At 39.4% G+C, this 13525-nt stretch overlaps 2 protein-coding genes across 3 annotated transcripts in view; one reads left to right on the forward strand and one right to left on the reverse strand.

Moving 5' to 3' along the window:
• The first annotated feature begins 543 nt into the window (after nt 1-543).
• On the forward strand, nt 544-8145 carry sspn (sarcospan (Kras oncogene-associated gene)). Its single transcript, XM_058387948.1, has 3 exons — nt 544-1031; nt 4266-4352; nt 6588-8145. Exons 1-3 carry the CDS (start codon nt 798-800, stop codon nt 6945-6947), a joined length of 681 nt encoding a protein of 226 aa, XP_058243931.1. The 5' UTR covers nt 544-797; the 3' UTR covers nt 6948-8145.
• A 2521-nt stretch (nt 8146-10666) lies between these two features.
• Nucleotides 10667-13525, reverse strand: part of itpr2 (inositol 1,4,5-trisphosphate receptor, type 2) — an 87519-nt gene continuing 84660 nt past the window's right edge. For both annotated transcript variants that reach the window (XM_058387279.1, XM_058387278.1), the window contains exon 57: nt 10667-11646. In XM_058387279.1, the coding sequence (XP_058243262.1) occupies nt 11563-11646 (84 nt within the window). In that variant the 3' untranslated portion in view covers nt 10667-11562. The remainder of the gene's footprint in view (nt 11647-13525) is intronic.

Here is a 13525-nt window from a genome sequence, read left to right on the forward strand (position 1 = left end):
GTAAACAAAAGACAAATTGATGTAAAAATTTGTCGAATATATAAAATGAATATGATTAATAATTACATATAAATTATCAATGTACTGCATGTTATTAAAAACATTCATATACTATATACTACAAATGTATAGTATATTAAAACCAAACTCAAAGATACCGTACATTAATAGAACAAACATGAAGCTTTAATAAAGAATTATTTGTATCCCCCTCACATGCCTGTAGGTCACATTACTTCTCCATTGGTATCATGTGACAGTTTGGGTGTTGTGAACTGTGGAACTTGGCAGGAAACCAAAATTCGCCCACATTTGACTGTGATGTGGGATGTTAATGCTAATTATTAACTCACAGAGCCTCTTCCTCATTCTCCTGTTTCCCGGCTCTGTTTGCTGTTAGACTGGCAGTTGGCTGCTGATGTTATTATGGTCGTGTGTTGGAGTCCCCCCTTTCAGTCTTCTCTCCTCTCGCTCCCTCCCTCCTTTTCCTTTTCTCCACTGCTTGCTGCTCTATATGTGGCTCTCAGGCAGTTCAAAATGTTTTCCATATTAGTTCAGAGCCCTCTTTGATTCCAAATAGCTACAGCCGAGCGGGCTGGCTCGGAGAGGAGCCCCCGGCAAGGAGGGGAGGAGTAGGGCAGGGCAGGGGGGGTGGTAAACAGTACAGAGGGCCAGTCAGGGAAAGGAGAGAAGAAGAAAAACAGGAGACAAAAAGAGGAAAACGGTTGAAGGGAAGAAAGAGGTAAAGAAACGAAAGAGTAAGCCACTGTGCTTGAGGAAGGAAGACTGGAGGAAGCATGGGGTCAGAGAAGAGTCCAGCGGGGTCTGGTGGAGGGCAGAAAAAGGCCAAGCCCAATGGAAGAGGCTCAGGCGCCGAGGGAAGCCACACATGCTGCGGCTGCCGCTTCCCACTGCTCATCGCCCTGCTGCAGCTACTACTGGGCATCGCCATCACAATCGTGGCCTTCCTCATGACCACCATCAGCCCCTCTCTGCTGGCCAGGGAGACACCTCATTGGGCTGGAATTATTGTAAGCATCTAACCATCCTCTTCCTCAGCTCCCAGCATGCTTTCTCACTGCCAGGGCCCTGCATGAGGCCAGCATTCCACTCCACCTTACTGTGCCAGTAGCCACGCCGTCATTTCTGCAGCTGTACTGGAGCCTCATTTTACATTAAACTGTCTCAGTGTGCATGTGTTACATGTCTAAGCATTTCTGTACTTTATACTTCAGCAGAATTAGTTACATATTACTAATTCTTAGCACACAGTAACACAACTTTGCTGAGAGGCTACTGAAACTAGTTTCTGTGCCAAAAATAAATGATATGGGATATCTTGTTCTTTCTGGTTGTTCCAGATTTTGATTTTCAGGGCTTTTTGTTGGCAAAAGTTGTTCTTCAATTTCTATTTTAATATTTATTTCATACTGGACTATAGGCAATCAATGTACAGAAACCCACTCTATCCTGATTGTGTAACCAGCTAACTGAACTACTTTTCCTGTTGCTGAGGAAAAAGAAACAATATAGCAAGATAACAGTACATGGTGGCATAGCGAGCAGCACTGCTGCCTCCATGGTCCTGGTTCAGTCCAGAGCTCAGGTTACTGTTTCTGTGCAGTTTCTGTGAATAGTCTTTCAAAGCACATAAAAAAGGTTTTAAAGTGGCATATAGTGTAGCATGCGGTGCAAATAATTTGCCGTTATAGAAAAGTAATCGTGTACAAGATATAATTATTTTTGAAGATAAAAATAGCATAGTGTGTCACTATGGGCAGCACAGTGGCTTAGTGGTTAGCACTGTTGCCTCACAGTAAGAAGGTCCTGGGTATGAATCCCAGGTTTGAACAGGCAGGAGCCTTTCTATCTGGAGTTTGTATGTTCTCCCTGCGGGTATACTCTGGGTACTCCGGTTTCCTCCCACCGTCCAAAAACATGTAGATTGGTAATTCTAAATTGCCCATAGGAGTGTGTGTGGTTGTCTGTCTATATGTGGCACTGTGATGGGCTGGTGACCTGTCCAGGGTGTACCCCTGCCTTTTGCCCAATGTGTACTGGGATAGACTCCAGCAGATCCCTGTGACCCTAATTAGAAATAAATTTGGGTATAGAAAATGGATGAATAGTATATTAATATATGTATATATAAAGAACATATACATAAAGAATGCTTTAAGCAAACAAGTTGTCATTCTTGAAAAACCTACATAATTCAGTACATAATTTGTTAGTCTCCAAAAACTATGTTGTTGCTTTAAACCATTTCCCTGGGGTGTTAATATAAGGTTTGAAACCTCAGAAAAAAACAAAGAAACACGAAGGAGAGAGATGGTTGTTGACCTTCACAAACAGGTAATGGGTATAAATACATAATAGATACATAAGCCAGAAAAAATTCCATTAAACACAATTAGGGCCAAAAAAAGAAGGCGTGCACAAAAAGTTTACAGTTTTAGAATGACTCAGTTTAGTTAATAGTTGTAATTGGCAAAATGATCTGTTAAATGGCACTTCACAAAAACAAGCTGTTTGGAATCTTTGCAAGAAAAAGCACTTTTTGTAAAAGCATCTCACAAAATGAAACACATGAACACCAAAGCTTAAACAGAACTACAGCTGACATGGTGTATTGTGGTTAGATGAGACTAGAATCAAAAGTTTTAGTCACAGACACCAGCATTATGTTTAATGTCAAAAGGGGATCTGCATGCTATGAAAAGTACCTGATATCCCGCTATATAATATGGATGTAAGATGCTTTGTGGCTGGTGGTTCAGGGTCTCTTGTGAACATTAATGACATCATGAATTCTACATCTCTATCATGGTACTTCTACAAGTACCAAGATATTCCGGGTTTAAACCTTATTGCCTCTGCTTGGAGGTTTAGACTTGTTCATAGAGCTTTCATCATGATGAAAAGCCAAGCATACTTCCTAAACAAATGAAATCACAAAATCAATTTTGCCATGATTCTAAAATGACCATTTCTTAGTCTCCATATTTGAACCCTTCTAAAGGAAGTCCACAAGTACAAAGATCCATCTTAGGTTTAATAGCCTTTTTCATCACATATACATTACTGCACAGTGAAATTCTTTTCTTGCATGTCCCATCGCTGGAGGTTTGGGGTCAGAGCACAGGGTCAGCCATGATGCAGCATCCCTTGAGGAAGGGGGGGCAGGGTTAGGGGGTCTTGCTCAAGGGCCCAATGGTGGTACCTTAGCAGTGCTGGGGCTTGAACTATGATCTTCCAATCAACAACCCAAAGCCTTAACCACTTGAGCTCCATGTGTCTCTAAAACTAAACCATCTAAACTGATAGACTTGGTGCTGTTTGCTGTTATTCTTAGACAGATGCCACAAAAAAAATAAATTGTAAGGGTTCCAATAGTTTTTGAAACAGCTGTTCTGCTGCTACCTCTAATTTCATGTTATTCTTTTTATATATCAATTTTTGCTCATTTTTTTATTTTTAAATCATTAAGGCTGATAATAATTCTCAAGGGCACTCTTTGCACTCTGTGTTTGATCATTCATTTGTTTTTTTCTTGTCTTACTGTCATGGCACTGATAACCACACACTTTTTTTTGTAACATTTTAATTGGTTTTGTGAGACTGAATCCATTTTATAGTTCTCTCCTGTTATCCATCAGCCTTGCTCCAGTACTGCAGCTATACTTTTTATTGTCTTATCATGTGAGATGTAGAATGGTAGGTGCTAGGTTTAACACACACACACACACACAATAGATCAGAGTGTTTCTGGATATCCCCAGTTCACCACTCATGAGACCACTGCTGCTAGAGAAAAACACTGAGGTCATCAAGATTTCTCTGCTTAAGAACCTGGGAAAAACAATTAAATTGGATACCACACGTTGGTCACAAGACTCCTGTAGCCCTGAGAAAGAGTGTGTTATCTTAGAAAGGGGAAAAGATATTCAATTTGGCAAATCAGTGATTATACTATCAGATGACAAGTGAGTGCTGAGTTGCACAATGCTAATTACAACAATCATGGAAAGCCTGGCAGAAACACAGAAATGAATAGAGCAGCAAATAAGATTAGTCCAATCAACAAGGCTGGCATGTGTTTATAACTTGGGTCACAATGACAACATTTTTCCACCTCTGGGTATTATATGCTTGTTTTGTTTCTTTCCACGGAGCACAACATCATAGAACTGTTGAAATGAATGTAGTAATGTAGTCAGAAAGAAAGTTTGTGTTAAACCAATGATCTGTGTATTGTGTTGCAGTTGTGCATTGTATCTATCCTGGGCTTTGTGCTCTATTTCATCACCTATCTGCCTGATGAGAGGACCTACACACAGTTCATCATAAAGGTGAGAGTGAAAAAAAAAGAAAAACAGAGAGAGAGAAGGACGGGGAAGAGACATAATTATGAACACCTCTGCTATTCCATTTGCACATTAGCTAAGGATTGTATAATTGGTGTAGACACCTGAAATGTGTGCAGGGCTGACTTACAGCACCGCTGGGATAGTAGTGTAATGGCTAACCCAGAGTCAAAGCTCAAACTAAGCCAATTTAAAACAAGACATCAGTGTCTTTCACATTAAGTCATTGCTGTTTCATCGAACCTGATAAAGAACAATACTCTTATTTTTATGCAGTAAAAAAAATAAGTGGAACAGGATGGTCTAGTCATTTCTCTGTTTGCATAAACAATGTTTCGGATCATTTCCACATTTTGTAGTCTGACAACCTGGAAATGAAAAGAAAGCGTTTGTCATGAATTTGCTCAAGATATCCTTTGATGCTGAAGTGTGTGTGTGTGGAGGGGGGTGGTTTGGGGAAGCAATATAGTCTGGAAAATAATTTCCAAATTACAAAAAAAGACATAAAGTTGTGACTGCATAAGTATTCACCACGTTGCTGTAAAATTCCCTAACTTAATTGGTTGAATGGAGTCGAACTCTGTGTGGAAAAAGTGTCATGTGATCTCAGTATAAGTACACCTGTTCCTCTGAAATCCCAAAGGTTGTTAAACCTAAAAATAACAACATCATGAAGACCATGTCAAAACAAATCCACATAGCACCATTATATCTATTATTAAAAAAAATAATAATAGAAATAATACACCTCTCTGAACATGACCCTGCCTTGTGTAGGCTGTCCAACAGAAGTCTCAACTCAAACTCAGCTGAAATCAGTTGACTTTTACACTTTGGTCTACGTGCACAGGACACACTTAAGACCATCTAAATAATTCTCAAGGCTGAAATAAGAAAAAAGGAGAAAACATGAACAATGGCAAAAACATCACGAGGAAATAAAGACCAGTCAAAACATCATGAGGGAACTAAGAACAGACATGTATACATTATGAGTAAGGCAGAAAAGCACAAAAAACTTGTTCTTAAATGATTATCTCATATCTTTCATCACATAATCATCACAAATTCATGGGAAAAATAGAACTAAATTAATAAATTCCTCAGCATGAATCAAGGAAGCAACCAAGAGTTCATCGAAGAAGTGTCCATTGTTCTTGAGGTATATGTAAGAATCTAATGAATGTTCAGCAAAGGGTTGATGGGAATTTGATTAGCAAACACACATAGGTATGCACATATTTTCTTTTTTATACCCAAGTTAACTGTCCTTGTGTTATTAATGTTGTGTGGTTAATGTATTAAAGTAATATTTACTTTCTTCATGTACTGTGTGTCTTTTCTACTGTGTTTTTGCACCGACTTTGAGATTTGCACGTACTAGACTTTGGAGTTTAGCGCTCTTCATTTCATCGCATTCACAGGCAGGAGATAATGAAGCCATGGTGCAACCATGCGTCTATCTATAGAAAATATACTTGTACTTAATGTAGGCGGAGATCAGACAAAGGTCAAATAGAGAACATACTTTGTCTAGGGCTGTGATATGTTCTGTACACACATGATTTTATAGTTCCACATCTCTCACAAGTTTCCAGTTTTAGCTTCGAAACTTTGTCGAAGAACCTTTTGGAGTTATCAGGCTTTGTTGGGTTCCTCTTATATATTATAGTTTATTTACTGCTGCATTAAATGATCATAAATATACGGACACCTAACAACCGCTTCCTGCTGCTATAACAGCCTATACTCCTCAGGGAATGATTTCTGCTAGATTTTGGTATGTTTCTTGGGGAATTGTGCTCCTTCAGCCACAAGAGCATTAGTGAGGTTTAGCATTGATGTAGGACATGGAGGCCTGGAGTGAATTTGGTGTTCCATTTCCTCCCAAAGGTGTTCATTTGGGTGAAGGTCAGGGCTCTGTGCAGGCCAGCCAAGTTCTTTCAAACAATCCTAGAAAAAACATGTCTGTATTAATCTCTTTTGTGCACAGGGGCAGTGATATCCTGGAACATGTTTGGGGCCCCTTAGTTCCAAAATCTTAATGCAACAGTATACAAAGACATTTCAGGCAATTCTGTACCTCCAACTTTGGGGAAGATCTATATTTGGGGGTCATAGTCAGACATCACGAAACTTTTGGCCATTTAATGTACAAGAAAATTCATGCCATGATCAAGTTAAGAAATTTCACCTTTGTCCTCCTTTGTGTATTTTCAGCTCATGTACTTCATCCTGTGTTCACTGGGGCTAGTCATCTCCATTATAGTCATTGCCTTTCAAGGCCACCACTACTCTTTGACCAATGGCTTCATATGCAGGGAGACAGGCCAAGACTGTATCTGCACACTGGAGCCAGAGGACCCCATCGCACGCACCTTCACCTACGCCGAGGTGACAGACTGCACTGCCGTCACAAGCACTCTCATGCTGTACTACCTGCTGCAGATGGTGTTGAATCTGGCTCAGGCTATCGTCTGCTTGCTAGGAGCTTTCATCATGTGGAAGCACCGCTATCAGGTGTTCTTCGTGGGATTGCAGATGGGTTCACCCACCACTCAGCAATGGCAGAAGGTTTAAGAGCATGGCAAAGGACAGAGGCACTGGGAGAAGGGACAAAGAGCACAACATGTGGAGCATTTAAGTGTGCAGTGTGCTGAGGGAAAATCCAGAATTTCCCACAGCATGTCTATTTGTGTGTGGGTACAGCTGATACATTTTGCATGGCGTGGCAGTAGCATACTGTAATGTGGTGGCAAATGACAGTTTCCTGTCCTTTTTTAGGGCTTCTGTATTTTTCTGTATTGGCGTCTGGACATTTCCACTAATATAAATGTATACTTGCTTTTGCCAGTGCCAAGAAGGATATTCTTATCTAACAGGCTGTATGTGTGATCCAACAGGACAGCTGTCATTCTGGGAGAGCTACATATTCACTCTGTTTGCATAGGATTTGCATATCAGACTGATGGCCTAAATAGATAGCAGTTATATGACAAATCCCCACTGTTACCTTTCTTAACGAAAAAAGTATTGATAAGTGTTTTTAGGTCTTCAAACGCCATTTTTAATCCGCTTGTTTTCTTAAGGCGGTGGTGCTCAAAAAGGTGTCCTCCATTTTAGGTAAGCGTGTGATCGTAGTAGAGATCACCATCAGTTTGTTATAGTTAGTTACTATTGATATAGTTAATATTTATTTATTTTCCTAAGTAAAAAGTCACTTGAATTAAAATGGCTACTTGTGTGTGGGGTTTTGTTTTAGGAAGTTGTCCATTTCTTAATCCAAAAGCTAATCCAAAGTTAATGTCATCTTAAATCTAACCACAGTTTTAATAAAAACATGCAGTTTAAGTTTTACAGTATATTACATGTTTAACTATTGCAATATTAATACTGTACCTTGGTTAATTATTTCCTGAGATTGCAGTGTATATGATTTTCTTCGCTTTTTTTAATCGAAAGCTGCCCTTTATATTTTTATATGTCACATTTTGATGAATATAACGTTGTTTTACTGACATTCACTGACTTTTTGTATTATTTTGCTGTGCTTCCAAATGTCATTTAATGTCTTCCATTGTGTAACAGTCTAAACCAAACCGTCCTTAGTCTGCTTCAGTTACAGCCATTGCTTAGACGTGCTTATTGGCAATAATAAATATAAGATCACTAACAGAAATAGTCCTGCACACAGACTGGCAGTTGTAAATCATATCCAGTAAAAGGACAGGCTTGTGGTCTGAAGTCTTTGCTTACACAGTGGATAAACAGCAGCACTACTGTCAGGAGCAGAGAGATGGGGTCAGAAAGGAAGGGGGGGGGGGTCAGAGGGGGTACTCAGACACACAGCAGGTCACTGTCTGATCACTGGTTTACACGAATGTTCTTGTTAGGTAAATGACAAATACAGAACTGACCAGCTGAAACAACCTAAGAAGTAGCAAACATCTGAAGAGTATTCAATGATTTGCACCAGTGCAGGAGTTATACAGGGTGTCTACAAAAGTGTCTTTTAGCAGACAGTGTATGATTTTTTTTTGATGAATTTTGACACTAGTAGAGAGAGGAGTATTTAGAGCCTGTGCTCTATGCTTGAGGTAAAAAAAAAAAAAAAAAAAAAAGAAAGAAAGAAACGAAAACAAGCTCCCAATTTATGTCTGTGACTCATCGTCCCTTAATAATAGCCATCGCTATTTCTCTGAGTGTTCACAGGACAAAAATAGGGCAATATGTATAGGTCTCACTAATGCCCTGAGGTATAATAACATATCAAGGCAATATAATGACCGGGGCATAATAGTCCCCTTTATTGGCACAATTGCACTCATTGTACGGCATTACAGTCATAAAGTTGTTGCAAAAATTGTGCATACTCAGCTATAATATTAAAAGAAAAGCTGTTTAAATGTGAGATGAAACAGAGGCTGATAATGCTGTTGTGTGCTCTCCAGCATGGGAAACTCAGCAGGCCATCCTTATGTGCAACACTGACTCAAATGAAAAAGAAAAAAAGAAAAAAGGAGTGGCTCATGTTTTTTTTTTTTTTTATCTTACAATGTTTTTAGGGAAGAGAGCCTCGGGGTTGTTCCTACACCACTGCTCATGTGACTCCCTCACTGCTGCATGTCTGTCTCGTGTGACACCACGTCACATGCGCTCATCACATGCAGGAAGGCAGATTTTAGATTAACGCCTGTTTATATTGTCTATTTATCACCGTGGCACATTTCATAATGCTGTGAATGATGGTCGTATTTTTTTATGAAATGTGTGGCATATATGACAGTGCAAAATTTCCCCAAGAGATCCTCAAGGGATCATTTACAGTGCCTTTGCCTTTATATAAATCTGTTATTTAAAGGTAACCTATTCAAGTGTATACAGTACATAAAGACTAGTACAAGATTCTTAGGGTCGAAATAACATTTTTGACAATTTAAATATATAAGAAAAATGGTATTTATATGACTGTGTGTGAGATTTTACACAATACAGATTACAAGTTTTAATATATATGTCTTTTTATATTTGTCTGAATAACAAAGATTAATTTAATAGACAGATTAAATCTAATGTCTTGATGCTTTTCATAGGCTTTAGGTTTTATTTATATTCCATATAATAGAAACACTTGGTTCAATATACACTTTGCATCTATGAAAAAAAAAAATCAACATAAAGTGTGTTTAATAATGTGTTGGGCCACCATAAAAAAAAAAAAGCCAGAAGAGCTTCAGTGAAACTTGGTAAATGATTTCCCCTCAGGTCTTTTCATAATGGCGGTCAAGAAGAGCGCTGCTGAAAATCTCCCTTAGGTGGTTGATATTCGCTGATGGCCATAGCATTTGATTTACATAATTTGTACTCGAAAACAATTCTGGGAACCCTTGTGCCCTGTAGATGGGGGCGGAGTCTCCCTGGAAAAGACCACTCCCATCAGGAAAGAAATGTTTCATCATAGTATAAAAGTGATCAGTCAGAATAACTTTATTGATTTTCAGTGAACTTTCCATCTAAGAGGACAAGAGGAGCCAAACTATGTCCGGGAAATGGCACAGCATAACAAAGCTACATTTGTCTTCCCTTTCGTCATTCACTTCTATTTAACCTGCACATATTTCATGTAACTCAATGAAACCCTGAGGGAAGTATAATCTGGCTGAACTTAACTTTACTGTTTTGTTAAAAGCAGCACTAGCTTGTCCTGCTGTCTCTTACTAGACAGAGCTTTCTAGAACTTTCCCCTGCTTATTGATGGCTGTTTGTGCTACTAGCTCAGTCAGAGGCTAAATTTGGCAGCCCTGTTTCTCACGTAGGCTACCAATCTGCCATTTCTGGAACAGGGCCAGACCTCTACCCACACATACAACACGTACCATATATTAAAGCCCCAGTGACGTGGGACTTGAACACATTTATCCAAATTGGTGTGATTAAAGCTGGACTATTTTTTAAATCTTACTTGGGCTTCCAAAAAGTTGATTCCAGTTATCTGATTTCTCCTTGTAACATGGAAGTGAAAAGGCTGTGAAAGTTCACAGGGATACATTTCATAACCCTAAAAGACAGAGTGGTTGACTGCAGTCCTATATTCATGGGTGGTAATTATTTACCACTGCTTCAAGACAGGCAGAACTCTGGACTATAAATACTCAAAAGGGGGAAATGCCACATGGTGAAGTGCAGGGCACTTTCTAGGTGACTTTACTGCTCTGTGTGTCTGCATGTGTATGTGTGTGCGTGTTCATAGGTAGACTGCACCAATAAAATGAGTTAAATTATAGTCCTGCACACTCAAATATATACATATATATTTATTACAATATTACGAACACATAAAATACTCTATCATTTCTGATCCCTTGAACATAAAAGGCATTTATTCTCAAATACATCCTTTCAATCCTCGCACAAGTCCCTTGTGCAAATCTACACACAACATAAGGTGACTTAAAGGTGAGTTCAATTGTCTTGTTGAAGGCACATTCAAATGTTAAAACAGGGAATGCTTTAAATCAATAGGTGACAGCAGGATCTTCTGACCGTGAGTCTGCCAACAGTGAAGTGTACCAATCGTTCACACATACATTCACCCAGTCATTAATTACACACAACATTTAAAAAAAAAAAAAAAAGTACCAATGGTGCAGTGATTTACTCTGAAGGCACTATGCACATTTTCAGTAAAAAACATGAACACAAATGTACAACAAGATGACCAACAATTTTCAATATGTTACTCCTAATGAAAGCAGATGGCAACTTTAATTTGATGATGATATAAATGGTTTGTTTCCAGTTCTGTATTTTCTAAAGGATAAAAGAACACTTTAGTCAGCAGTTCTTCCGTGACGAAAAAGCTCTAAGGCACTTCCAAAGCAGCAGTAACCCCAGTGAGTGAGGTACATCCTGAAGTTCACCTTGACTTACTCTGCTCTCCAGTTACTGACAAACATAAGACCAATAAAATGCAATGACATTTAAAACACAAGTAATACTTTATAGTTAAAAGTCCACAGGCAGCATTTCCATTAGGGATCTGCCCTAGACAGGAGACTCTGGAAACGTCACCGGTTTGCCGTGTAAGAAGTTTGAGTGAAACAGTCCCCAGGTATTTCTCTAAAAGCTCAAGGTCCGAACAGAATACGAGTCTGTGATGAGAGGACGAGAGTCGTGTGTCTTGTCGGTCCTGTTTTCAGTGTGCAGGAGGGATGTGATGGTTGACTTGTGTTGGACCCAGGAAACCCATCCTCTGCTTGTTTTTCCTCTGCTCAGTCATCTACACACACACAAAGAAAGAAAGAGGCAAATCCATCAATCTGCTGAACCCTGACAGGTAAACTCAGTGCAACAGAAATATAGAATACAGGCCATGCGTTTCTTTCAAAACCTTATGCCTTTGAATCCTGACTCCTAAAGACAGAAGTGAATATTTGGAACACATTTAAGTGTTTATTTCAGAAGAGGAACATTACTGTGCAAACATTACTGAGCTTTGATGCATTAGATTTTTTTGTGCATAGAAGACCAGCCACATTCAACAGTCATTAACATTCACCAAATCCATATGACTGAGCATTTTCTTCAGAACACTGTACTAATACTGGGAAGTACAAGATATAAACATTTCTTTAAGATTCTGGTCCATGATGATATGACTGCATCATGACTGCATGGTGCACTTTCATGCTGGAATAATCATTGGAAGATGGGAAACTGTGGCCATGAAGGGCCACATAGTCTCAAATAAGCTATGCCACTAAAGTTTTGATTGATCGGTATCAAAGAACCCAAGGTGTGCCAAGAACACATTCACTACATCACCTTCAACAGCCTGAATGGATCATACAAGCCAGGTTGTGTTCATGGATATATATACACATATACACACACACACACACACACACACACACACTATATTGCCAAAGGTTTTGGGAGACCTCTGGGATGAATTGGAGCAGAGACTGTGAGCCAGGCCTTCTCTTCGAACATCAGTACCAAATGCTCACAAATGCTTTTAGAGGAATGATAAAAAAATTCCCGTAAACACACTCCTAAACCTTATGGAAAGGCTTCCTACATGAGTTGATGCTGTTATAGTTGCAAAGGGCAGGCAGTATTAAATTCAAGTGCAAGGTAGACGTCCCAGTTTTGGCCTGGCTCGCAGTCTCCACTCTAATTCATCCCAAAGGTGTTCTATCGGGTTGAGGTCAGGTCTCTGTGGAGGCCAGTCAAGTTCCTCATACCAAACTCGCTCATCCATGTCTTTATGGACCTTGCTTTGAGCACTGGTGTGCAGTCATGTTGGAACAGGAAGGGGTCATCCCCAACCCCTGAATTAAATGATTTGGAGGGGTGTCCCAAAACTTTTGGCAATATAAGTGTATATACATATACACCACTCTGGGTCAACTCTAGAGACTGCTGTGTGTGAAAATCCCAGAAGATCAGGATTTCTGAAAGACACAAACCAGCCTGTCTGGCACCGACAATTACGCCATGTTCAAAATAACTAAAATCACATATTTTCCCCATTCTGATGGTCAATGTGAATATTATCTGAAGCTGTTGGTCTGTTGGATGATTGGTTGATTAGATTAGTATAGGTGTTCCTAATAAAGTGGTCTGTGAATGTATAATACATTTTAAACAAAGGTAACATGGTGATGTGTATCAGTAGTGTAGTAGACGGTACATATTTTTTGTGACTGACATCTCAAATAAGAGCTTAAAATGCTGAACAGCACACAACCACAAAAAAAAAATCCTGTAAACATGAGGGTAATGCTGTGCTTGTTCTCACAGTCAGTGATGTATCTGTGTCTTTAGGAAGGTTTTGTATTTTGTTTTGCTTGAAATGAAAATGTAAATGTTTACACCCAGCTAAGCAAAGCCACTGTCTTGGCTGTTGCATGTAACTCAGCAGGACTAGAGCTCAGAGGTGAGGAGGGTTTGTTTAATTAGGCCTGATGCCAAGAGAGAAATCGCTTTAATAAGTTACTTAACATCTAGCGTGACTAGGGGAATTACAAGAGCCCTTGGCACATGACCACCAGGGATCAGAGGCACTGTAGGGGGTACACTATATACCAATGAATATACACTGCTCACTGTAATTCCAGCAAGGATTAGTGATATTATCCCGATGTTCTAGCCCC

The sequence above is a fragment of the Hemibagrus wyckioides genome, linkage group LG04 (genome assembly GCF_019097595.1).
Source record: "Hemibagrus wyckioides isolate EC202008001 linkage group LG04, SWU_Hwy_1.0, whole genome shotgun sequence".
Classification (NCBI taxonomy): Eukaryota; Metazoa; Chordata; class Actinopteri; order Siluriformes; family Bagridae; genus Hemibagrus; species Hemibagrus wyckioides.